General features: G+C 39.8%; 2 protein-coding genes across 3 annotated transcripts; one reads left to right on the top strand and one right to left on the bottom strand.

Annotated features, from left to right (window-relative positions):
• Nucleotides 1-9,991: 9,991 nt before the first annotated feature.
• Nucleotides 9,992-20,042, top strand: slc1a5 (solute carrier family 1 member 5). The gene is made up of 8 exons (XM_067594777.1): nucleotides 9,992-10,683; nucleotides 15,293-15,335; nucleotides 15,440-15,508; nucleotides 15,636-15,802; nucleotides 15,942-16,175; nucleotides 16,383-16,577; nucleotides 16,764-16,898; nucleotides 17,092-20,042. Exons 1-8 carry the CDS (start codon nucleotides 10,148-10,150, stop codon nucleotides 17,327-17,329), a joined length of 1,617 nt encoding a protein of 538 aa, XP_067450878.1. The 5' UTR covers nucleotides 9,992-10,147; the 3' UTR covers nucleotides 17,330-20,042.
• A 684-nt stretch (nucleotides 20,043-20,726) lies between these two features.
• Nucleotides 20,727-24,241, bottom strand: fkrp (fukutin related protein). 2 transcript variants are annotated; one of them, XM_067594778.1, is made up of 2 exons: nucleotides 23,943-24,241; nucleotides 20,727-23,476 (listed from the first exon to the last, which is right to left on the bottom strand). In XM_067594778.1, the coding sequence occupies exon 2, from the start codon at nucleotides 23,363-23,365 to the stop codon at nucleotides 21,767-21,769; it is 1,599 nt and encodes a 532-aa protein (XP_067450879.1). In that variant the 5' UTR covers nucleotides 23,366-23,476; nucleotides 23,943-24,241; the 3' UTR covers nucleotides 20,727-21,766. The 2 variants fall into 2 exon arrangements, with proteins under 2 accessions (XP_067450879.1, XP_067450880.1); XM_067594779.1 differs by lacking the exon at nucleotides 23,943-24,241 and adding an exon at nucleotides 23,821-23,932.
• Between the last annotated feature and the right edge of the window lie 2,873 nt (nucleotides 24,242-27,114).

Here is a 27,114-nt window from a genome sequence, read left to right as displayed (position 1 = left end):
GGATTAGGCTGCCATGTGCACTGTGAGAGCAAGGGAGGGAAGAAAGGAAGGGAAATGTAGTTGTGGATCTGGAGATTGAGGGAGTGGAGATTAAGAGATTTTTTTTTCATTTTAAATGCTGGCTCTACTCTCCAGAACACCAAAGTCCCAGTGAAAACAAGCACGAGCCAATGTCAGCTTTCATGTTAGCATAAAGATCCCTGACTGTGTTTTCATTATAGAGCAGAATCCTTTAATAGCACTGACTACTGAAATTATATTAAACTGACTCAGCAGTTGCCAACATGATATGATTTTACAGCCTTCCATGCTCGATACCGTGGGACTAAAATGGTGGCGGTATGTATGGGAAAAGTATCTGTGGATGTACTGGAGGATTAAGAGTGGAATGAGCAAATATGTGAAAAATATTCCAATTGTTAGAGAGTCAAGGAGAGAAGGAGAAGAGGTAAGACAATGTTGTCAACAGACCGACAGAATCTGTGGTTGTTATAGCAACATGGAGCCTCTACCCTGCAGCCAGCAGGGTTCCCACAAGGTGGTGATGACATCATTGCCATGGAAGCACTGACATTTTTACCTCGGTCCATCTCTTTTACGAGGGAAAAGTAGGTTATAGTTTTACTTTGCATGAGGGGTTCTTTGCCTCTGAATAACTTCCTTGTTAGTCAACATTTATTAAACCAGTTTTTTCCTTTTGACAAATTTAATTTGGCTTATTTTGGGCAGTCCTCCATTCTGGCTCTAATACTACAGGCTGACCTGGCTGGTACCCTTTCAGTGTTTCCATTTGTAGAGTGTCGGGACAATACTTTTGTCAAGGCCATGTGAAGGACATCAGCCCAGCCAAACACAGCAGCATGTGAGAAGAACAGTAAACAAGGTGACCACACCTCAAAACTCTCTTTCATACCTTGTGTAAACTTCCACATACACCTGAGTGACCTCTACTCTGGAGTGGACCAGTCTCAGCCAGCCACTTGTAATGTACACAGGACTATGAAAACACACATTACATACTCACATGCATGTTTCTCCACGGACATGTAAAGATATACACATAAATAAGTAGGCACACACATAAACAATACATGTACACATGGTTTGCTTTGTGATGTGAGGAGATGTTTTTCATAGCAATTGATGTCTAGCATAACCCATCCATAAAACCATGACCAATTTGTTACCAATTTATTATATTTCTAAAATGTATATAACTACATTTTTCTGATTAGATGAGTTAATAAATAGTATAGAAAGACTTCAGACTTGCCTTTTAGTAAACTGCACTCAATGAACCTAACCTGTCATTCATACTACAGTGCAGATGGTTTCACCTCACTCCTCCTGGGATGTTTTTTCTAGCATCTGTATCACATCAGGAAATGACAGTTGGCAAGCTACTAGGTACTAGGGGTGTGCCCGAATACAAATACGTTATTTTGCAAAGCACAAATAGTGTTTTTTTTTTAAATATTTGTTTCATACAAACATTTTAAAAATTGTTTGTTTTCGGGAAGAAAAAAAACTCTGTGTCAAATACCAGCGCGCAGGTCAGTTACTTCGCTATCTCAGTCTCTCTCCTCTGCTCCGCTGTTACGTCTGTCAGCAGGTCTCAACTAAGGGAGTCACATCCACCTGCTACATGATGCACATTTCCTTATTTGAACATCACTCCCGGAGTTGGGGGTGTTCACCAGATATAAAGCTGAGCTCCTGACACAAGTGAAGCACTCCTAAGGGACTCTCCACAACCTGTTGTTCCCCTTCTCCTTTCCACAAAGTTAGGTTGAATGAAAAGTGCAACACAAAAATTGCCTTTGAAGTTCTTCCCCACACATCACATGCTGTGCTGTCTCTGTGTTATGGGTGTATACATAGGTAGAGGTCTGCCTGCAATGAGGTGATGAGTAGAGTTTTAGCTCAGTAGTCAGCGCAGTCGTCTATGATCTGAGAGACTCCAGTTCGAGACCCGGAGTGAGGGCCTCCTTTGTAAGGTAGTTTATTCATGAACACTTATTGTAACATTTTAATTTTCTAAAATTAAAAGCATAATAAAAATAAAAACAGGATTTATAAGCCTCTTTCCACTTTTATTCGAATACAGATACAAATACAAATTATTTTGCAAATACTGGGATCTCTGCACATCTGTACAAGCTACAGGAGAGCTGAATAACTGAAAATGGTGAATATGCATTGTTCCCATAGGTCAACTTATTTTATTGTAAATTTTGTGCACTAAATGCATTTTTTGATATCAGCAATGCTTAATTGTTGTCATGGCTACTGTATGTTTTTATAGTTCAATTTAGGTCAATACAAAGATTAAGGCAACTACAACAGTAACATCCTCAAACCAGCCAGCAATGGAAGTACTCTCAGTGGTTTTGTCTGGAATGGATAAACCATTGAGACTGTGATATTATGATTTGATCAGGGGGAGGCAAAGTCTTATCCCACCAGGCCAAAATATTTTAGTTGTCCTCTAGTAGCCCCCACATTTATGGTTAAACCGAAGCAGGGACTGCAGGGACCGCAGGGAACAGAATTCTGTGTGTTCCATTTATGCTATTCATGACATGTCGGAGCATGTGCATGCTGCACGTGTAGAGAGCAATGAAATACTGGTTGTTACTGGAATTTTTTAGATATTTCAATATTTTAACGTCCGTGGCAACATTAGCAAAGGTTGTAATTGTTGACTGTTTCATCACAAATGACAAATACATGCACAGAGTTTGAACTGTCTTAGAACAGACTGCCTTGACACGTTAGACTTAAAAAGAAGCAAAAAAAGTTGCATGAGAAACAGAGCAATCACGTCTTTTCCCTTCTTTTTCATTCTTTGAGCCCAATCACAAAGAAAGCCAGTGAACAAGAACGGTGTAGGAGGTAGAAAATGAGAGACTGACAGAGTGAGAGTGGGCTGGTGAAAAGAAGAGATTCTGAGCTCCTCCATGCTATACAGTATCGTGTGACTCCAGAGCTGAAGTGTGGGTAAAGGAGCCTGGTAAAGGGGGGAGGGGGAGGAGTGGTGAGAAGGGCGTGTTGATCTCAGCAAATCAGAGCACTGGCTCAGTCTGGTTTGTACAGCCCAGGCCTGAATGTTCCCTTCAGATGTCCCGTGGAAGATTGTGTTCTGCTCGTGTTTTTAGTATACAGGTCGCCTGCCTTCCCTACCCTGACATCTCAAACACATTCATCTGTCTGCTCTCTGACATTACCTCAGCTCCCTGTGAACTTCTGGCCAATGGTTAGTTGTACTCTGGCAGCTAAATGTGTTATTGCAGAGGTAAGCTATCTACACTTTAGTGCTTAAATACACAGCAGAACTATCTAAACCCTAAGACATAAACAAAAACATGGTTAAAATTATTTTGAGTTGTCACAATACCGGACTGTAACTGGCTGCCAAGAACAGCTTTACTAAATCAAATGAATGTGCAAAGCCTGTGGTGTTGCAGGGTGTGACAGTACTAATGCAAACTTGCCTGACTGGATGGAGAAATATGTAAGTGAATTTTTTCTTGACAGTAACAATGTATGGACTCCCCGTGCTTCACTGGCACTGATGACGATACCCGAGCTGGGATTGATGCAATGTCTGCATCCTTCAGTCATCCTTGTGCATCCTTGTGAGGAATGTTAGAAATCGATTTTGCTTCTTATCCTTGTGTCTGACCTTTAGGGTGACCAAAGGGATACTCACTGGGAGGGAGAAGAGCAGGAGTAAATCATTAGATTATCCATTTGAATACATTTAAATTATCATCCCTGAGTTGGCTGAATTAAAGCAAGAATGACAATTAAAAGCAGTAAAATATTTTTATAAGACTTAACTCTGTCCATGCAGTAAAGCAAAGACCCTACACTGAACAGGAAAACAAGACCAAACAGATTGCTCTCCTCTCTGTGTTATTGATTGACCTCAGCCTAATGCAGCTCATTTATTCAACTACACAAATACACACACAGTGACACAAACACGTTCGTGTACACGTTTACACAATGCGTGCACATGGACCCGCTTGTATTGTTTATTGTCCTCTTCTTCTGACCGTGGCACAGAGGGAATGCTGATAGGCTTCTGTGTCCAGAGGCAGTGACAGGGTGTGTTTTGACCAGCCTGGCCTAAACAGACAGCTACAGTATGACCTCCACTAGGTAGCTCAGTCTACCTATTACAGATGGAGAGTGTATGCAGGGAGATCGAATGACTAACTGTGAAGAGAGGCAGCAGATAGGAAGAATAATTTCCCTTTGCGCTCAGTGCTCCTTTATCTTTATTAAATGAAGAAAGGAGCCAAGAAAAGAGGCATGATAATTAATATAAAGATGAATGAAGATGAAAGAATGTAAAATCACAGTCTTCTAAATCACATTACTTTTATGTGTGTGGGCATACTGTATATATAGAGTGTTGGCAGGCACAATCAACTAAATTTAACAGACAACTGATATTAACCAGAATTGGCAGACACACTTAAAATACATCACTTACAAGTCCAAAACATAGTCAGCATTTCACAGTATACAGTTCCTTGAACTTAACTTTGGAGCAAAAGCAACCCAAATAGTTAAATATTCAAAGCTAAAACAAGTGGGACACACACAAAAAACATCTTTTCAACACATGGTGCAGTTTAAACAAGTTTCTCTTCAAATATGTATTATTATTATGATATATAATTATTCTATAAATATATATCAAGTGAAAACGCAGGTTGGTATGTGTGTGAATGGGGGAGGGTCGTGTGAGAGAGAATATGTTAAGGGGTGTGGAGAGGATAAAAAAAGATGTGCAGCTATATGAGGCTTTGCAAGTAACTTGTTCTATAAGGGGTGAACAGATGCTGTTAAAATGTGACAGCAAAACATACAGATTACATACTTAAGCAGTTGTGCTCCTAATATAGACATAATTGTAAAATTGCTTGCAGACAGTGAGCAGTTTCCGTAATTATTTGTCCCATAAAGAGACTTGAAATCACAGCTGTAGACAGGATGCTCCTGTTCAACAGGGTGAACTGGCTAATGGGCATTGGTTGTAAATTTAAAAGCTTTTTTTAATGGTCTAATGTCTGAAACATAGTTCAAATAAGGTGAGTGATTAGACAGTATGTGGGAGGTCTTACTCGTTAAGGTTATGTTATTCTTTCCCCACACATAAGTCACAATGACATTGCAGAAATGTGTCTTGCATCACATACTTCAACAATAATCTGACAATCTATCATTATACATCGTAAAAACATTTGATATTACCCAACAGTATACCACCATAATTATCTAAAATTACTCAAACTATATATATAAACCAATAAACCAATACAGTTCTTAATAATCTATAAAGTCTCATTATAGACATATCTCTGTGTCTATAATGATAATCTTGAATACATAAATTAGCTACACTTTCTGATCTACTGTATATTACAATAGTAACACATGCGAATTAATACTTGGAGAAAAGATTGTAAGTAATTGAGATAATAAAGAAGTAGCTATGCCCAAATGACTAGCTCATCTGAACAGTCAATCAAAGACAGTAAACACAGGAGCATGTTTGTAGGCAAGGCATGTGAGTCTGATTACACAGTGTAAATGCGTAAATAATTTCGGGAGGCCCCTCCTGCTCACATAAGGCTCTGCGAGATCAGACAGGATTTAGGGGGCATCCTGTCACTTCTGTGCTACAGGGATAACTATGGCTCTCAATCCCAACCTGCTGTAGGCAATACAAGAATAAAAAAAAGTAACAAATAAAAGAGCAAGCATTTGGATGTGTATTTAAAATCAATACTTTAATTACATTAACATATAACAGAAAAAGTTATTTCTTACCAATTTAAGTTTAACTTGCTGCATTAAACATGTTAGTTGAAAACATTATGGTGAAGAATGATCTGCATCTGCTTTAGAGTGAATTTTGTACACCTATGGCACAGTGACACAGTTGTTCTTAAACTTAGAAAAAAATCTCTTCGAATATGTGATTTATGGAATTTTCCACTGATGATCTCAGCAAAAAAATAAGTAAATGAATAACAGTATTAATAGTTTCCAAATATTCCTCTCCTCTTCTCTACAGTCCTCCCAGACAAACATTCAGTCATGTCTTTTCATCATGACTCAGCACTTTCCCTCATCCGCAGCACACAGTTTTTTGGACAAACATTCTTATGATCTTTATCTTCTGTGGAAGCGTATTTTCTTGTAGCATTCTTGTGAAACTCATTGCCCCTCATGAGTGAAAATGCAACATGCAGTCAGTGAAAGCCTTTTTTGTACATTGATCCTGCTGCGTAGCCAGAGTAAAAACAAAATCAAAGGGCAGGGAGTTGCTGAACTGGCACATTAAGATGGGGTATTAAGTTCCCTTTCTGTCACCACCTTTCTAATTTCTTTATTTTCAGTCTCCCCGTCTCTCATCTGTTGTTCTCACGATACCTGAGACAGCTGCGTTTTTGTTGTCCGACAACGCTTTTGCACGTCCCAATTTCGGAGGTCACATGATGGAAGTATCTCCTTCCCTGCTTGAGCTACGTGCCTTTGTTCAGGTGGATCCTCAAGCAGTAACCTCACCTGTTAAAATGCTTCACTGTTCAACTATAGAAAGCTGTAGTTTTAGAAAAGGGGAACAACTTTGGAGAAACGTATGCTTTTTAATTTTAACCCTGGTTTCTATTTCGGTGCATAAACTAAACCTGAATTCAGCTGACATTAATTATATCAGAAACATTGATAGAAATCTGAGAAAAAATAAAATCAACACAACTCTGACACAATCTCAACAGACAATAGGCATTTTGAACTTCACAAAGGGAATATTTATCACAAGGGTATAGTATTAAATTGCATTACACAGGTGTTTTTCTTATTGTATCCTTATTTTGTGCTCAATATGACTGAGGCACAATGTTCATGGTAGATATTTAGGCTGTTACCATGGCAACTGGTGCTATTGTATATAGCATGCTTCACGTTGTCATTGTCATCAATTGAAGATATCTCTATGTACTGTTTTCCTCTTGTTGTATGAGGTCTGTATTAAAAAACCTGACAAAATTTAGAGTGTTAAATAACATCAAAAACTAATCTTCACAGTATCTGTAGTGTGTGTGTGTGTGTGTGTGTGTGCAGCATGTGCGCAGTGTTTGTGTGTGTGTTTTCATAGATGGGGCCTACTCTAGAAAAACTCTCGGCTCTCATATGCCTGCGGGTTTAGCCATTGAAGTTGTCCTTTCTCACAGAGTAATGCACTACTTCACAGAATCACAGCGATTCCTCCAATCATTCACACAGTGAGAGGGAACAATGAACAAGCCTGAGATAACAAGCTGAGCACTGAGCGGACAGCTTCCTACCAGCCTGAGATTTGGTCCTGTGGGCATTCTTTGGTGTTAAAGGTGCTTTTCCCATAAATTTCTACCAGTGGGGACCCTGTTTAAGAAGAGCCTGGACTGTTGTTTGAGTGTAAGCTAACCCCAGCCTTTCTTGGACCCCTGTGCACAAATTTTAAGCTATTAGACTGTAGGCCTCAGTATCCATGACAATGAGAGTCTGTCTCTCGTTACAGATTGACACACACCTTGCCAAAGGCCACAGGGTGACGGCCAAGAAACCGACATTCATAGAAAATTAGACTTCACTTTTTGACTTTTCCCATCTCAAACTTTCACTCTTACTCATTACTTTCATTCTCTTTTTTTGCCACCACTCCCCCTTGAACAAATATAATGAAACAAGAAGGATGCTTGTCATTTTTCCCTGTCATTCTTTCACATCATCGAAATGATTGAGTAAGACATATGCAAAGGAAAGCCCTCAATGATCATTCTTTGTCATTTTAACAAGCCAGATGATAGATTAATGTTATTGCTAGGCTTGTGGTTCCATGTGCATTACCCTTTGATGTTAAAACTACAACAATAATGGTATTGTTTGTTGAACTGGTACTTCGGAGGAGAATAAATAAACACACAGAGGAGGGAGGTCATATCAAAGTCCAGTGGCAGTCTCCGCAGCTGTCCCGGCAAAGCCTTTACCTCTGCTCCTAAGCTAATGTTCTGTGAAGAGTTATGTGTCAGCAGATATTCCTGCAGAACTGCGCAATTTTGAATATGCCAAACCCCAGCGTTGCATTTAAATTAGTGGATTTGCTCAATAATATTGTTCAAATTTAACTTGCAAGTGAAATATGAAATTAAATGCAGAGACATGAAACTGCATTTGTTTTGATTTTTTTGAAGTTTTTACAAGATCATTTCCCTCAATTAAAAAAAAAAAAAAAAAATCTAAATTCAGCTTCCTGATTTTCATACCTTTGCTCAAGGGAATTTTGATGTACTTCTGACTGCATGGTGCAATAGTTTCAGTTTCAGGTTGGTGATCATCGAGCAAAAAATGAACTCGACACGTGGCGTGGTGACTAATACACTCAATGCAGAGTTGACTGTGTAGAACTGACAGAAAAGGAGGCCATGTGGTTTCCAGCAGCGTTGATAGATGGTTCTAATGGTTATAATGATATACCAAAAAGTCGATTTAAAAATGTTGTTGCATCTTTCACTTTCAATAAATTCATAGAATTAATTGTGGCTTTTATGTTCTTTGGTTCTAGATAACATGAGATCATAATATTGTGTGATTTTGAAGGTATTTTCTATATAAATAAATAGTGTCAAATTTGCAAGTGAAATATGTAATTAAATGCAGAGCTGTTTGTGAAGGTTCTCAGTCATCCAAGTCATGATTATCCAAGGAGGGTTAAATTGAGAGCAAGTGGACTCAGTTGAAGATACTTGAAGGCGTTTCACCTCTCATCCAAGGGGCTTCAAGGGAGGCGAAATGTATCTTCAAGTATCTTCAACTGAGTCCAACCCGATTCAACCCACCTTGGATAAACATAGCAGCCATTCATTGGATAAATGCAGAGCCATGACACCGAATTTGTTAATTTTAAGATTTTGCTATATATTGTATATATACTGTATACAGTTGTATATACAGTACCAGTCAAAAGTTTGGACACACTTTCTCATTCAAGGGAATGGGAAGGTGGGTCCAAACGTTTGACTGGTACTGTGCTTACTCTAAAGATAAAGATGTTACTAACACCCATAGGCTTGCTGAGAGCCAAAACTCTGATTTTGTCTGCAAGACCTCAAACTACTGTATATTATTCTATCTTATTTTATCAGTAATTTCACCCAGAACATCTGCTGTCCTAGTACTCTACAACCCTTGCACCATATAGTGAGAAAAATGCATGATCATTGGCTGAGGAGATGAATGAGGCAGTGCAACATGCCTTTGCAGTGACGGATAAAAGTATAAAGTATGAATGTGAATTTATAAAACTGTATTTGATTTGAAGAAAGAAAACAAAAACTGAAATCATGGCCAAAAGTTAAAATCAGTGATAATCATTACCACAACCATTAAGTTTCAGAAAAGTTTTGCAGTAGTGGTTGTTTCTGTGTCATGCCCACGTGTACTTTCAGAAACCAAAAATAGTTGCGGTGGTGCAACAACATTTGTTAGAAGACAACCTGTTCCCACATGATGCAACATCACAAACAAAGAACTCGGCCTCCCTCTTCTCCCAAGCCTTACAAATAACATCTGCCACAAAAACGTTTCCTTCTCTAACTCCTTTCCGGTTTTCATAATGATCCAGCCAAAGTTAGAGCACTTGCGCACAGAGATCTTTGAATAATTTAAGTCTGTACCAAACATCAAAAGACATGTTTAACTGAATACAATAAACATAACATTCTCAAATAAATGCAACCTAAGATACAATATAAATACACGTAGTTACAAGGAACGAGCCTTATGGTATTATAGTTTTCAACTAGTCGTTCATAAATTTCATGGGATTTTATTGTTTCTGTCAGCTGTCGTAAACGCGCCAATCAGTGAAACACGCCCTACGTCACAGGGTGGGGGTTGCCCTTGTCTGATGCGACTACTCAGATATAAGAAGCGGCGTGGCGCGGCGTGGAACAGAGAGGCACCACCCATTAACGTGGAGAAAAGTGGCGGTTTTGCCGGTATTATTTAACAAATACTAACACAACAGTAACGCTAGTTGTTGAGGCAAATATTTGAAATTTTAGAGGAACTTTAAACGCGCACAATGGCCGAGAAGATAGACATGGAAGGAAAGGCGTCCAACGGCGAGGCGCACCTCGACGAGCCGCTGGCCAACGGATTGACCGTCAGCAAGAGGAGCAGCTCGGAGACGGGGTCCGAGCGGGTGAAGAGGATAGTCAAAGCCAACCTGCTGGTGATTCTCACCGTGGCGGGGGTCATCATCGGTGTTTTCATCGGGCTTGGTGTGCGCAACGTGGCGCTGACCAGAACCCAGATCCTCTACATCGGTTTCCCCGGTGAGATTCTCATCCGGCTGCTGAAGATGATTATCATCCCCCTGGTTGTGTGCAGCCTGGTGTCCGGGGCGGCCAGCATCGACCCCAAAGCCCTGGGCAAACTTGGCGGCTGGGCTATGCTCTTCTTCCTGGTCACCACCTTGATTGCTTCATCCATCGGTGTTGTGATGGCTTTCATTTTAAACCCAGGGTCGGGGTCATTATCCAAACCGAAGGTGTCAGGCATGGATAGCAACGTACCTGCATCTAAAGAAGTGATAGACTCCTTCTTAGATTTGGTTAGGTGAGTAAACCCCCCTCCCCTACTTCTGCCTGCTGAGCGCACACAAGTTTAGAAAGTACGTTAACTATGATGGATGGAAATGTAATTGTTGGTGTCAAACTTTGTTACATAACAGTCATCTTTATGTTTAAGGACCATCTTTTCCTTCTGTCCAGTCTCAGGTTTCAATGCCTCCATAGGGAAATAAATGTAACCAGTCAAGTTACACGTGTAGCTCAGTTTACCTCCCCTCTAGTGTGCTGCAGTAATGACAGGACGCAGTTGCATCAGCTCATCTGCGTCTCATACTGGGGATTAACTCCCAGACTGTTTAAACAGGCGACCACGGCCCTTTCGCAGTGTTCATTTCAGAATCACAAAACACCGTTAATAATTAGGTTTTGTGTCACATTTTTCTTTCCATAATTCACGCAAATTCGTGTCGGAACAACACGTGTAGGAAAGCTTTCTGTAACAGCGTAACTCTTCCTGTCTGTGCAACCCCTGTATAAAAAAAGAGCGCATTTTATGATGCGTTTAGAGGATATCCGTTTCCATTACAACATGAGACTAATGATTTTGGCCGTAGTTTTTAGTGAGAGCATTGTTTTTTTTAAAACGAAGGCTAAATATCTAATGTGCACACTTGAGAAAAGTGGTGTAAAAATGTCTGTGGTCAGAAAGCTGGCTCTGTGCCCTTTGCCTTGCAGCATTTAAACTTGTTGACCTTTTTTGCACTTTGAAGCCACAGTGTAGCCATTCTTGACTACACTCCTCCAAACTTGTCTGGTTGGTAGTCAGTAGCCTACAGTATCTTTTTTTATCAATGTCACATTCACGAGGCATGTGTCAGCCTCATCATCCAATAAAGGGAACAAACAGGATATAGTGATGCCAACAATCTTCTGACACATTATCATACATGCAATTTTAAGTAACATGCCTTACACAACACAGGTTTCACGAGGTATATGTTTTTAGGGCTGAAATGATTCATCTCATAGAAAATGAACTATTTTGATCATGTATGAACCATTTCAGTCATTTTTCAAGCAAACACGCCAGTTATTCTCTGGTTCCAGCTTCTTAAATGAGAGGATTTACTTTGCTTTGCTTTTTGCCTCTATTATATCAGAATATTTTTATATTTTTGGTTTTTGAAGACATCACCTTGGGCTCTGTGAAACTAATTTGTTTGAACATTACAGACTAACAATAATTGAGAAAAAAATCAGCACATTAACGAAAATAAATGTTTATTGCAGTACTACAGAGTTTTAACCTGCCCTGTTTTACCCTGGGTAAACAGCAATAAAGTAAATTAGTGTACCAATAAGTCAAACTATATTGAACCTCCTCCTCTTGTAAACATGTTGCCACACAGTAGATCAAATGCTATTTGTGTGAGCTGAAGAGGCCAAGAATATTTTCCCTTACAAAGTTAAGAAACCAGACTCTATTCAGTATAAACATGGTCTCCCTTGAGTTTGCTGTGAATAGTTGAATCCATGCTCATCATCTTTGGCGGCTTCTAAAAGTAGACCTACTGTAAGAAATAATGTGCTTCCCATCTGTTTTTTTTATCCTCATGATTAGTACACAGATATGTTGTATTTGTCCACATTAGACGGACCAATACTGAGATGTGTTTTCAAACCTACATTCGTGTTTCACATTAACATAAAACCTTGGCTCACATGCAGCCCAAACAACATGTGCGACTCTATTGCATAATTTTGGCTGGTTAGTTCGAACATTCTTTGGAGAGCTCAGTGTTCCATGAATTATGGAATTGTGGACTAGTAAAAGCCAGAATTTTCCACCCTCTGTCCCCCCTTTTCCCTCCTCCAGCAGTGTGACCTAGCCCTGGCAACACCTCCTAAAAAAACTTCATGCTGCTCAGATCCTGATTAGACATGCACGAGTAACAGGGCAAAACTTATCCATTTGCAGATTAGCATTGTTATCCTGATTTTTATCAGTGGCCCTTTATATAACAGTATCAACAAGTTGCAACACAATTATCTGGTTTACACAGCTCAGATGAGATATTTCGTGTTTTGTCTGACTCTGTTTATGTTTAATTCCTGAAATAAAACAGGGTTTTGCACAGATTTTCATCAAAGAACAGGTTTACTTTTAACTGATGTTCCTGAATGCAACATATCAGCACCCATGTCCAGATTTATCTACTGTAGCTGGCTGCTGTTATGGGGGGAAAAAAGGACAGTAATGTTTGTCCCGTGTAGGACACATGCTGCCAACACACATACAAGCACGCACACACTCATTTACACATTATGTTAATACGACAGCAGGCAAAACCCGTGCCTCTTATTAGAGCGAACCCTCTCAGTTGGTGTCCTGGTTAGTTTTGACAACAAAGACAATGGCGGACTGTGACTGAAGAGCTGTTCATCAAAGCGTAAAACATGGCCTGGCCATTGTTCACAGACACACACTCTGTTTAATGCTTATCAGTCATTGTCCACACACACACACGCATGCATGCATGCTTATAGAAAAAGACCACATGCCAGCTTACGGATACATGTGATATGTTTGCCTCATGAATACAACTCTTACTGGGGCCACTCCTACACATCCTTGTTGACATTTCTTCTCTCCTGCCTTATGTTTGTTTTCCCACTCTACAACATATGGTATCATTCATTGCTAGCACCAACTGTGGATTTATTGACCACAAACACTATTTGCCTTGCCAGTAAACTAGGATAACTTGGTAAAAAGTATTTCGAAGAACAGGTTCACATATAGCTGCAGTTTGTCTTCTGTTTTTATTGATTTTTATCCTTCGTTTTTTGTATTTTTGTCATCCTGTGCATACAGGCTTAACATAGTCTAGATAATGTACAGTAAGGTATATTTCCAGCACAGCTACAATCAAGTTGGATTATTTTTCAGCTATCTAAAACATCACCAGTAAAATATGGTGTCCCCCCAAGACTGTTTATTAAATCATACATTTAACAGTGTTGGAGTATCTTAGGGTGGGTTTTTTTTTTTCTTGTACCTGAGCTTTTAGATTTGAAAGAATATCTTGTTTGTGTTGCTGACAACAAACATGTTTTTCCAGCTCTTTAACAGGTAACTAAACAAAAATGAAATGGAGGCGTAATGTATTAAAATGCTGTGGAATGTTGCTCCCATACTCCACCTAAAACTTGCTAATATTATTATTGGCTCACTGTGAACAGAGTTGTAGCAAGTTTTTAAGTCCATCATACGTCCATTCTTCTGTCCTGGAAATCACCTTGACTTGTGGTTCTTTGGTAGGAAACTAAAAACTATTTTACGAGTAATTGTAGACTCACTGCCAAATCTGGGTGGTATATCAAGATGCCAGGAAGACGTCAGAGCAGTTTTCCACAATCAGTAGTCTGTCATGCAGGAAACACACCCACTTAATGGCATTCGATAGTACCGTGTGTGCCAATTGTTGTCATACCATTCTATTCATTGTTGCTGGTTAAGCTGAGTCAAGTAAAGTTTATTTACGTAGTCAAAAATCACAAGTTCCTCTCAAAGGGCTTGACGTCTCCCTCTATCAAGACTCTCAGTTGGGGTAAAAGATAAAGTACAACCGTTTGAATTACTCAGAGGAAGAGGATGCTTTCAGGTTGCAGCTTTGTATATTAACTCGATGCTATTTCAGAGTGAAATGGAGTGCACACCACAAAATGACGTGCATCCAGGCGTTATAGACGCTGAAATAATCCTAAAAAAAAAGTTGGGTCATACCAGTTAGCTGAAATGATTTGAGTAACATGAATACATTTTGATATCCAAATAATAAATCCTAACATTTGCTGGAAAGCCTGGCAGCCTTTTTTGTCTTTTGCCCTATGCAGCACAGCCAGAATCCAGTTGCATGCTGCCCTGTCACACAGTCACATGATGTTTAATCCTGATGCTCTATAGTCTCCAATGAAAGGGAATGAATGGCTAGAAAGAGCTCGTGAAGTTAATGCCTTATTACTCTAAATCCATTACCAACAGCAGAGCACAGGGGTATCGGGAACACATGGGTTTCATGAGTTCCTGGGAGAATTATTATTGAGTTGGACCTATGTACCTTTTGTGCGTGTGTACTTGTTGAATGAATAACAAAACACCAATGGGGGCAGAGTAGAAAAAAGGGGATTAATAGTTAAATTCTCTTAGCTATTTCCACATGATCAACCTTGTGATTCTGTCTGTTTGAGCTATCACTGACGTCCAGAGGGCAAAGCTGCTCTTTCTGCAACACCACCGGCGACAGAAACTGTGTGTAGTTTAATTCTCTGCAACAGTCCAGACTTCATCAGAAACATTTACCATCTCAAAGGAAGCCGGTTTATGGCTTGACAAGGTGTTTGTCTTGTAAAAAAAAATATTTCCTTTCTTTGAGTGTCCATCCAAATAAGTGGCTGCTTTATGTTGTTGTGTGTGCAGAGAAAGAAAGAACATCAAGATTCATATTTAAGCAATGATATTGTGGTCTGTTAAGTTCCCAAACATGTCATTTCTTGCCCTTCAATTGTAGATGCAACTTTTTCATTGGATTTTCCCGAAAGCATCTGGTGCATATGGAGCACATGAACTGAATTCTATTTTTCTCTCTCCACAGAAACATCTTTCCCTCCAACCTGGTGTCTGCTGCCTTTCAATCGGTTAGTTTTGCATCTTGATTTTTGTATTTTTTACATAATTATGATGATTTTACATTGTATAAATGAAGATTTAGATACAATGACTAACTTTCTTTCCATTGCAGTATGCAACTAGCTACAAGCTGGTTACCAAGAATGGCACAGATGGAAACCTCAACATCACAGTGGAGAAGGTGAAAGACAGACCTTGTTGTCCACATAAACTAGACCATAAATGCACCACATAACATGTCATACTATCTGGTTGTGTTTCTTTATGTGTCCTGACTGTGTTTTTTATGTGTTTCTGCATGTGTTTAGGTGCCGATTGGAACAGACCAGGACGGCATGAATATTCTTGGTCTGGTAGTGTTTGCCATTGTGTTCGGTGTGGCTTTGAGGAAGCTGGGAGAGGAAGGAGAGATCCTGATCAAGTTCTTCAACTCCTTCAATGAGGCTACCATGGTGCTGGTGTCCTGGATCATGTGGTAAGAAAGACCTGCATTTTTCTGGAGAGGTTTGATAGGCTATCGCATGATAGGCTTTTTTTTATATGTTCCAAAACCACAATGATCTACAGCATTGTACCCTCTCTTTCTCTTTCCTGCACTTCCCGTCTCTCTACAGGTATGCCCCTCTTGGTATCATGTTCCTTGTAGCTGGTAAGATCGTTGAGATGGAGGACGTTGGAACACTGTTTGCAAGCCTGGGGAAATATATAGCCTGCTGTATGATTGGACATGCCATTCATGGCTTTATTGTGCTCCCTGGCATCTACTTCATCATTACAAGAAAGAACCCATACACCTTCCTCTGGGGGATATTCACAGCTCTGGCAACAGCCTTTGGAACAAGCTCCAGGTAATGAACTTCTTCTCGGACTCTCCCACTCACCCACACTTGTTTGCCTTCTGTGGTAGTTAAATATCAAATACTGAGGGTCTCCTGTTCTGAAACACTCACACACACACACACACACACACACACACACTTTCCTCTTTCTACAAACCCACATGCTCACACCTTTCACCTCCAGACACTCACAACCCCTATTCACTTCTTTCTCAGCTCTGCCACCCTGCCCCTGATGATGAAGTGTGTGGAGGAAAATAACGGCGTATCAAAGCACATCAGCCGCTTTATCCTGCCCATTGGAGCGACGGTCAACATGGACGGAGCTGCTCTCTTTCAGTGTGTGGCTGCTGTTTTCATTGCTCAGCTGAACGAAACTCATCTCAACTTTATCCAAGTCATTACCATCCTGTAAGTCTGCACTTAAACAACTGGATTAAAACCTGTGCCTGACTGTATACAGGCTATCTTTGTATTCTAGGCTAATGTCAAATAATCTTCCATTTTTTGTACATTTACTGTTTGTAAAAATTCTGTGCATAATCTCATTTGCTCTGTCTGTATCTAATTGTGTCATCTTCCCCCTGAATGTGTTAGTGTGACAGCTACAGCATCCAGTGTTGGAGCAGCAGGTATCCCTGCTGGTGGTGTGTTGACTCTAGCTATCATTCTGGAGGCAATCGGATTGCCCACCAATGACATCTCTCTCATCCTGGCTGTTGACTGGCTTGTGTGAGTACACAAACTTTCTATTATATGTGGAAATAAAGCAGGACAACCATATGCAACATTCTCCACATAATTAAATTCAAACCCATAACTTTCCCAATTTGTGTTCTCACGTAATGCCTTAATTGCTTTCTCAGGCACTTTGTGAAATATCATAGTCTTAAAATTGCTTGTGGTCCATTCTGTTTTTCTTTAGCGACCGTACCTGCACAGTGCTGAACGTGGAGGGCGATGCCTTTGGAGCCGGACTCTTGCAGTTCTTTGTGGACCGTACATCCAAGCAGGAGGAAGGAGCGGACCTGAGCGAAGTCAGGCTGGGAGAGCAGTCAACCGCGGCACCCGAGCACTCACCACTCATTGAGAAACGAGGCGGGAGGGACAACGCGGAAGGTGCTAACGCTGTGCTCTCCAGTGAAAAAGAGTCTGCTATGTAATCCAGCTGCTGACATCACCAGTGAAATCCTCATATATCTGACACTCCCCTGAGCTGAAACCTGAGGTTCTGGCCCCCTTTTTCCTTTTTTTTTCTGCCTTGAAGAAAAGAGTGTGTGAAGAGAGGATGGACATGCACACTACAATGCAAAGAAAAGCCCCCTGTTGATATCAACGTCTGTCTGGGCGAAAAGCTAAAACATCATGGCAGAAATTCAAAATCCTTTTTTTTTTTTTTCTTTTTTTTTTTTTTTTTAGGGACAGTGTTGTTCATTAGTCTGGCTACTGTGTAGACTCTAGACATTTTGGTCACTCCTCATTCATTTTAAAGTCAGAATTTATCATCTGACCAAGTTGTATATACCAGTTATTCATCAGTCACTAGTAGGATGATCACATGACCAATATAAAGTTCTGCCACAGTAATATATATTGGGTCAGTGAACTCCTGCAAGATGTCAATAGAGGTAATAACAGATATAAGGTCATTAACAGTAGATATGTTACATTAATTTATGAAGAAATGCAAATATCTACCCATTAGTTCGCTGTTACCTCTTTGTATCATCTCATTTACTTAAAGCACACATGAGTAAACCACTGGTATTTATCACTTGGTTTTGCTAGCAACTTCCTAGTGGAAAATTTCGACTTTAAAATTTGATGAGGACCACCATACAGCACAGCTTGCTGCACCCAGTCTGTGTTAGCCTTACAAAAGTCTTTTATAGTCTTCATCTGGAATCCATTACATTCAAAATGTTTTTGTTACCATCACCCTTTTTGTAAATTCAATTCAATTTTTGTCACATTTCAATCTTCTGGAGCAGAAAAAAAAAATCAAGAAAGATCATACATGTTGTAAGACATATCAATTTGTGCTTTTTATATGAAGATACATTACTTGTGTATTTTATCATACATGGTTACAGGCACTTTCATACATATTTTATCCAATTTTTTATTTAAACTATATGTATATGAACACAACTATATTGCAAAAAGTCTGTGAAAATGGCTGTGATGATGTGTGAAAAAATACACAAATGTGTTTTTATAGTTTTTTTTTTTTTTTTTTTTTTTTTTTTTTTTTGGTGGCTGAAGGCTTTTATTAGTGTTATTGTGTCTGCAGTTATTTCATGCCAGTGGTTAGGTACAACGCCTTTCTCATAGTGAGAAAGAGCAATACACATGTAAAACCTGTTCTCTGAATATATTTATACTCCGAAAGCACACCAAATTAAATCATATCCTCAATTATGTCCCAAAGCTGAATGAAGAAACCTTTTACTCAAGGACTCAGTATGTCAACATGCATGGACGCACACACATTGACCTCTGAGTGTTTCTGCCTCTTCAGATGGACCTCAGTACTGTGGCAGGCAACATAACCTCAGGTTTAACTAATGCTTGAAGACTGTCCTTCAGCGGTTCTTTAATACTCTGAGACCAAAAAATCCACATCGACTCAGCAAACAGGAAGGAGAACTCTTAATGACATTTCCAGGGAGATGTGTTTTTTTTTTTATTATAGCCCACATTTAACTCATGCTGTTGCTCTTTGTAGCTTCCAGCACCTCAGAAAGGCACAAATGGGTTTGAAAGCACAGTCTGTGACAAGAAGGACAATTTGTCTGATGTTGTAAAAAGTATGGTGTGTGTGTGCGTGTACAAGGATGCCTCTACATTGTCAGAAGTTCATTTTGACTGTTGACATGCAAGTCACCCTTAAACCTATTTATGTTTTGGCGATATTGGTCACAAACATTAAATACTTGTTTTATTTGCTTTAGCCCTCCTTGTATATCATTGTTACTGCCTCAGATAATTACTTGTTTAATTCATATTTATTTCTCTAATCAAAATCCAAAGAATTTTTTAGCCAATGTTCTCACATTTTAGTAACTCTAAATTGACTTTTTTTTCGCCATCTTCAAGTCCTCTTGTAATGGTTTGGTGAACACTTTTTTATCATTAAGTTCACCTTTTCTTGGTCTTATTTCTAACTTGTGGGTTAGTCTAATCTGTGTGCAAGGTGTTTCCATTTGGTGATTTTTCTCATGCAGTTTTTACAGTGGGCATTTGGGAAGCTTCAGTACTTGAGACATTGGAAAATGTGTGGTGTAGCAGTGACAAGATGAATTTTATTGGCTGTACAGGAAAGAGATATACTGCTTATCATTTTTATATATATATATATATATGAGTGTATATATATAATGATGATTAACTGTAAAGTTGCACTATTGAATGTTTTTCTTCTTTAACTGTTTGAAGCTCTACCAAATTACTGGAGTATGTGCTACTTATGTTAAACTGAATTTATCAAGAAAATCTTTTCACTAAATTCAAGTCAACAATCTTTTGCTGTATTTTCCATGGTCATCTATGATATCATAACAGACCTAAGGTCTCATCATTTTTCTACAGTTTTATGACACTAGAGAGCTAAAACATTAATCAGAGCCTCTCCAACAGCCATTTTGATTCTGTTTAAAGCTTTTTTGGTGCACGGTTGTAAAGATGTTATCATTCCTTTGAGATCTTTCACCATATGGATATCTGTCTGGTTGGATTATTGTATTTGTGTTTTGTGTATGCACATGGCAGTCGTAGCGATTTCATTGCAGTGGGACAATGTGTCAAAGAAATTTCCCAGTTACAGTTTGAATCTACTGTCTATAGATTTTAAACAATAAATGCCTTTTTTTATTATTCGGCTGTGTCTCTAAGCTCTTTCCCTTTGATTATGAGGCTTACTTAGTGCACTGCAGTCAGCAAATTACAGTTGTGGATGAATAAGACCTCCATAGCAACGGTGTATCATGTTACACCTCCAGACGCCATGCTATACAGAACCATGCAAGAGGGGAGACATATTTAAAATGCATTGAGCTCCTTTTCTGTTTTTATGTCCAAAAATAACCACACATAGCTCCTCAGTGGTGTGTATGATTGTCTGAATACCAGACCATATATGAACAATGCTGTTTATCCACTAGTAAATAAAAAGGAATGTAAGCACAACTCAAGGAATACAATACAGCATGTGCAGTTTCAATAGGTGCACAGCAATAAGTGCGGTCATTTCTGTTTGAGTAGAATGAGGAAGCTTACATCACTGGACTAGTCCATGTCGAACAAGTGAGCTGCATTCCTTTGATGTTACATTCCTGTTTGTCCTGTCATAAATTCCTCCACCTCCAGGGCTCCGGCCATATGGCTGGAGAACTCCCATACATCTTGTCAACAAGGTAGTAGTTTAAAGGCTTGGGAATTACAAAGGCCTTAAATAGTTAGGTGTATTGTGCCACCTAGTGTTCAAGAAGAGGAATTGCAACCACTATTGTAGATATCATGTAACAATCCTAAAAACAAATTCATAAAATGAAGACATGAAACTGTTACAAGTCCTTTATTTTACCATTTCATGAAATGGCGTGACTTCTTGACACATCACACATAAGTAACAACACTACAGGAAACATGTCGTACCCAGAGGAGCTGGTGTTTTTGTTTTTTTGTAACATCTCTTTTAAAATGTTTTCTTTGAATCATTGATATTGAAATTTCCATTTCAGTCAATACATGATGGGTGCTCAGTAGTAACACACATAATTGAGCTAAAGGTTATTATTCATGAACAAATTCAGGGAACGTTTTAGTTGAGTACTAAGGCCTTATATAGCAACTTTTCCTCTTCTCCAACAGCCAACAATAACAGCATCAATGACAATGTGTTTCTCATTTCACCACATGAAAATGTACTCACCACACTACAGCTGTTGGGTACCAAATGGCACTGATATACAGTAACATTCATTCATAAACTGTGCAAATCTGGAAATTCAAATAATTAGTGCAAAACAAGGCAACAGAGTCAAAAAAATCCACAAAAAACCTGTAAAGGCAAAACCGCTTTTTTAACATGTATAATTTGGTACAATATCTTAAATCCTGCTTAAGATAATGTACACTGTAGCTTTCAACAAGAAACCAATATAAATATGATTTAAAAGTATTTATCATCTTTACAACAGTCATATTTATACTGTATTGTACAACACATACAGATTTAGTACACCATGTAGTAAACCCAAGAAGTATGCCTGATGTCACAGCACTAGTGCTTTGATTTAAGTTTATTTTAATGCCCACTGCAAACAAAATCTCACCACTCTAAGAATTAGTAGCAAGTCAGTCTGATGTTAAGACTTCATCCCCAAATACTGATAATAGAGAAAAATGCAACCAGGCATGTAATTATACTGCTGTCTGCTCATATAGTTGTGGTAAATCTAACAGCAAATGCAGTCATTTTGGCACCATATCAGTTTCCAGGTGTCATCTTTTCGGCTATTTAAACAGATTTTCGATATTGTTCAGTAAACAAATACAATTCAACAGAAAAAAGGGCTTGAGAGTCATTCTTTATCCTCTTATAATTTGCTTCTGTCCAGTCTTTTCTTGGCAGGGTTGGGGTATTGGGGGTTCTCAATGACCCCCTCTCCAAACTTGAGCTCCAAGAAGGCGCGGTGGTTATTGGGGCCGTAGGCAGCGATGCCGGCAAAGGTCATGGGCACAAGTGGCTGCAGGAAGTGTTCTGGGAACTCCACATCTTGTTTGTGCTCTGTCCATGTGTCCTTGGTCATGATGCCATTACGTGGGTAGAACGGCCACAGGTCAACGTGCAGGTGGTTGGCCTCGCTGTACTGGACTCTGTAGAAGTCTCCTTCCACTGCACGTTCCCAGACATAGCCGTTAGCATCCACCAGCGAGCCTGAGTCCAGGTTCTTCAGGTGATCACAGTTGGGTACATCCTCCAGGTAGATACCCAGGTCCACATCATAGTCCCAGGGGATGATGTCCTGATGGCGGACAGCACCCAGCAGAGTTCCCCCCTCTAGCCAGTAGCGCACACCAGAGCTTTCCAGGATATTGATGACATACTTGGTAGTTTCTCTTAGTGCTCGCAGACAACAGGGTGGTGTCCAGCGATCCAGATAGAGGTAGTCTGGGGTGTCATCCTGCACAGTGCCAAAGCAGCGAGGTGTCTCCTTACTGCAGCCATACCACTGCTCCTTCCCTTCAGGAAGCAGAAGACGCTTCAGGCCAAAGCTCCTCATGAGCTTCCCAGTGGCCTCCTTCAGTCGAGTGTCAGCTTTCCACTGGTTGTGAGCTGAGCTGAAGAGGGGCCGATGGTTTGCGGAGAAACAGGGGCTCTCCAGCAGCTTGACCTTCCAGCCTCTCAGGGCAGTCTGGACGAAGAGTGAAGAGAAAAGGGGTCGGCCCAGAGGTACAGAGAGGTTAAAAAGATCCTCCGTGCGGATGAGGACCACTGCATCTCCTTGTAAAGCCGTGCACACACTCCCGCTGCTCCCAGACGCAGCCGGTGAGTAGGTAGCTGTCCACTCTCTGAGGTTGACCCGCAGGTGGAGACACTGCACAGCAGACCGAGCCAGCACGGGTGCAGCTACCAGCCTCACAGGCCCCCCACCCTCACCTTCCAGCTCTCTGATCAGCCTCTCAATAGCCCGGGGTTGCTCCAACTCCACTCCATCAGGCACAAGCAGCACAAACTCTGTCTGGACGTGAAACTCCGGCCTGTGAGCTTGAGGCGGCTGGTCCGGGCTTGGGGAGAGCACCAAAAGCCGAGCCCCATCTGGAAGCACCAGGGGTGGGTAAGGAGACGTGTCAGCTACAGCCAGGAAAGGAAGCTCAGGTCTCTGTCTGAGGAAGGAATTAGCCACATCTCCAACATAATTCTCAAAGTTTTCAAACTCCCTGAGAAGCAAAGTCACACGTGGGCCACGACTGTGTCCCTCCACCCCGACCACTCCAGGCTCGCCTCCAGGCCCAATGAGTCCCCCTAGGCCTCCCCCAAGACCGGAGGCCGGTAGGGAAGCCCTCCTGGTGCCCCTGCCAAGTTCCTTCCTCTTCTCCATCATCTGCTGCTGGGCCCGGGACACATAGTAGAGAATGAGGAGGTTGAGGATGATGGCTCCGGTTAACAAACCCTGGCAAAAACTGATACGCATGGCAACCAGTGTTTACTTTCCAGTTTGTCTCAGTAAGAGAATGTAAATTTCAGTTCAGTGGTTTTTAGGTCCCCATTTGTATAGTATTCAAGGAATGGGATTCAGTCCAAGCTGTAAAAGACAGGGAAAAAATATCAGCAAAACAAAATTAACAGTGCAGCAGCTGTATTTTTGTGCACACAGACAGCATAATTAAGGATCAAGCTTCCTTATTAAAAGACACACTCCCACGCTACTTCAGAATGACATTTGAAATAGCTGTGGAATTAATTGACCTAATCTAATCATTGCAACTTCGTTAAAATGTAAAATGAGGTTAGCTTTAGCTCCATTGCAAGGCATCCATTTATCACTCGCCCATAACGTTAGTGTTTAAGCATGTCAAAACTGCATATTTCATCTTCTGCACTTTGTAGGAGGCTTGCTACATTATCAATCGTTAAAAACTGACTCACGTTAATTTGGATGTAGCGTTTATTTTACTTTACAAGAGAATTATTTGCAGAAAGCAGCCCATCACATCATGCATCAGCACCAAAATGTTACCCAAAGCGTTAGCAACGTTAAGCCCACTAACCTGCACTATATCTGGTTTTCATGGTGCTTCATCTCAGCCAGCTCTTGCAGCAGTGGAGCAAACCTGACTGAACCGAGGGAAGAAAACCCCGAAATGAATCTGCATTGTAAGCTAATATTAGTGCAGATGTAGTTGAAGTCGAGTCTCCCAGAACTCAATGTATACAAATCACATCGGAATGTTGTATGAATATGTAAGTTAGCACAAGCTAAACCATGAAACCCCACTGCACTGATTAACCGTTAAGCTAACACGCTGGTTGTTGCTAACACCGTGTTGCCATCAGCAACAACGAAAACGCTTCCGGTTGGAATGCTTCACAATAAAAGCACCAGCTCCGAAATTAAAGGACGAGTTCACACTTTTTTCCAAGTCTGTCTTGAAACAACAGTCAGGAGCCCAAATGAACATAGAAATAAGTTTGCCATAATTATTCATCCTCTTCATACTAGCCATTTCAAGATCCCTTCAAGATCCCTTCAAGATCACTTTCAAATGTAAGTGATAGGGGCCAATATCCACAATTCTCCCTCTGTGCAAAAATGTATTTAAAAGGTTATCTGAAGCTTATATGAAGCTTCAGTCATCCAAATTAGTCAAATGAAGAAGATATCTTTCAATGTTAGTATTTTTAGTGCCACAAAGAAACACAAAGAGGGAAATTGATGCTAAAAAGACTGTGAATGTGGCAGATATCCACTTGAAATGACTAACTCAGGCTGCTGAAGCCTCATATAAGCTTCAGATAAACTTTTAAATACATTTTTGCACAAAATGACTGTGTGGACACACTGTGGATTTTGGCCTCCATCACTTACATTCAAAATACATTTGAAAGGGATCTTTTAATAGTCATCATGAACAGGAGGAAAGATTACAGTGAGGAAAACCTCTTTTAGTGTTCATTGGGGCACCTGACTGTTGTTTTAATACAGACTTGAAAAAATGTGAACCTGTCCTTTAATGTCCCTCTGTTATTGTAAATTGTGAATGTCAACATTTTTCTAAACTAAATGATCACAAATATGACCAAAACACACACTTGTACACAGAGGAAATAACAAAGACGATGAAGTGGATATGATCTATTTTATCTCAGGAAAACCACTAGTGCCTCACTTGTGTTTCTACTTTTGGTGAACATAAAAAAGCTGATATCTTCAACCAGCAACTGTCCATCTGATATTCTACCACTTCTTTGCAATATATAATTTATTTTGTATATTTTGTATTTATATATACAGTATATATTTGATAGCTCTAATACTTCCAACCGTTCCTCCGTCCAATTAGACCATTTGTTGAAAGAGAAAATAAATATGATTATATCATAGATCTATATGTCACAAAAATAGCATTGTGTTGCAGATTTCTACTTTCCAAAGTTCATTTTCCTGTTCTTTCTTCCATATTTTCCCATCAGTGGTATAATGTGAAAGATGAAGAATAGGTCAGATGGTTTATTATTTTTAAGTTGATTCCCTCACTTCAGAAGATTAGCTGATATTGGTGTCAGTGCCATTAATGGTGCTTTGCTTAATTTGGCCAAGTTCATTTTATTCAAGTCTAATTGATTATTCGCCTCCAACAAAACTATGATTTTGTCATGCTGAGGGGCCTGCTTTAAATCAGAATCGACTGTATTCACCAACTGTAAACATACAAGTAATTTGACTCTAGTTTAATAAACATATGAATCCCCAAAAGCAGATGTAGCCAGCAGCTACAGTAGAGCAGTGGTTCTCAAACTTTTTCACATCAAAGACCCCCAAACTGACAAGAATTAAACCACAGACCCTCATTTGATAAGAGTTGTCCCAGGGTCCCCCATCTGATAAGATTTTTGCCTTTAGATGTTTTATTACAAAAAGTGTATGAAACCCATGACCAAAATAATCATACATTCTGTTATTGTGTTACTTATAGATGGAATTATAGTGGAAATAATTTATTCCCCTTTTTGCTCGGGACAAGTGGAACCCCCCTCAAGGACTCCTGGGGGTCGCCAGACCCCACTTTGAGAACCACTGCTGTATAGTTTTGTCCTTGTCCTTGACCGGTCCTGTGAATATTTTTCAATGAAAATTAAAACCGGAAACAGTGTTGCGGATAATTATGTCTAACTTCATGGATCTCAAAAATTCCTTGCTCACAAAATGGCAGGAAATGAACTCCCCTTGCGACATGTTCATTGTGTATTACAGAAAACATGGCCCTTTATTTGTCACCCACATTGGGCATTTCCTTCAGCAAACACAGAGAGGAGGAAACAGATCTGGGATTTACAAAATAAGAGTCGCAGCCTTTTATGTAAACACTGGCTTTGTGCAGAATGTACTCAGAACCTTTACTTAAGTAAAAGTAGTAATACTTCAATGTAAAACTAGTCCATTACAAGTAAAATTTCTGCATTTAAAACCCTGCTTAAGTAAAGTACAGAAGTATTATAAGTTAAATTTACTTTAAGTATTAAATGAAAATGTACTTGTTTTGCAGAAACTCACCCCCTGTGACTGATATATTATATACATTTAATACAGTACAATACTAATACTGAAGCATCAATGGTTTCCAACCTAGAGGTTGGGATCGTCCAAAGGGTCACCAGATAAATCTGAGGGGTCGTGAGATGATTAATGGGGGAGGAAAGAAGAAAAAACAAAATTCTGTTGCACAAATCTGTTTTCAGTTTTTGGAATTTTTCTCTATTCTTTTGATTTTTGGTGAAATATTGGATCACTTGAACATTTATTGAAATGAAACCACGTGAGGATAAAACGTCTCTTAAGTGGGACTGCTTACAACTACATCTGAAACATGACAAGGACAAAAATGGTTAGGAGCTTAAAGATGTCAAATAAATGTAGTAGAGTAGTAGAGGAGTAGAAAGTACAATATTTCCCTCTGAAATGTAGTGGAGTGGAAGTATAAAGTAGCATCAAATGGAAATACTCAAGTAAAGTACAAGTACTTGTATTCAACTACAGTATTTGAGCAAATGTACTTAGTTACCTTCCACCACCGGTTTTGTCCGATAGCCATTTAATAGCCGTATTTTTGTGTTGCTGCAATAAGTTTATGTTATGTTCTGCTTAATGAGGCCACGCTGTTAGAAATAATGATTTTGACGGCGTTTTGTCTTGAAGGTTTGAAAGCGGAAGTGTAGTATTTT

This window comes from Thunnus thynnus, chromosome 7, assembly GCF_963924715.1.
Source record: "Thunnus thynnus chromosome 7, fThuThy2.1, whole genome shotgun sequence".
Lineage (NCBI taxonomy): Eukaryota > Metazoa > Chordata > Actinopteri > Scombriformes > Scombridae > Thunnus > Thunnus thynnus.
This window is presented reverse-complemented; position numbering and strand designations above follow the sequence as displayed.

What these genes read in the sequence shown, in the direction of transcription:
- slc1a5 (XM_067594777.1), top strand. Translation starts at nt 10,148, where the DNA reads ATGGCCGAGAAGATAGACATGGAAGGAAAGGCGTCCAACGGCGAGGCG. An exon ending in ATCCAAGTCATTACCATCCT is followed by an intron (nt 16,578 to 16,763) that starts GTAAGTCTGCAC and finishes TGAATGTGTTAG; the next exon opens with TGTGACAGCTACAGCATCCA. An exon ending in CTGGCTGTTGACTGGCTTGT is followed by an intron (nt 16,899 to 17,091) that starts GTGAGTACACAA and finishes GTTTTTCTTTAG; the next exon opens with CGACCGTACCTGCACAGTGC.
- fkrp (XM_067594778.1), bottom strand. Translation starts at nt 23,365, where the DNA reads ATGCGTATCAGTTTTTGCCAGGGTTTGTTAACCGGAGCCATCATCCTC.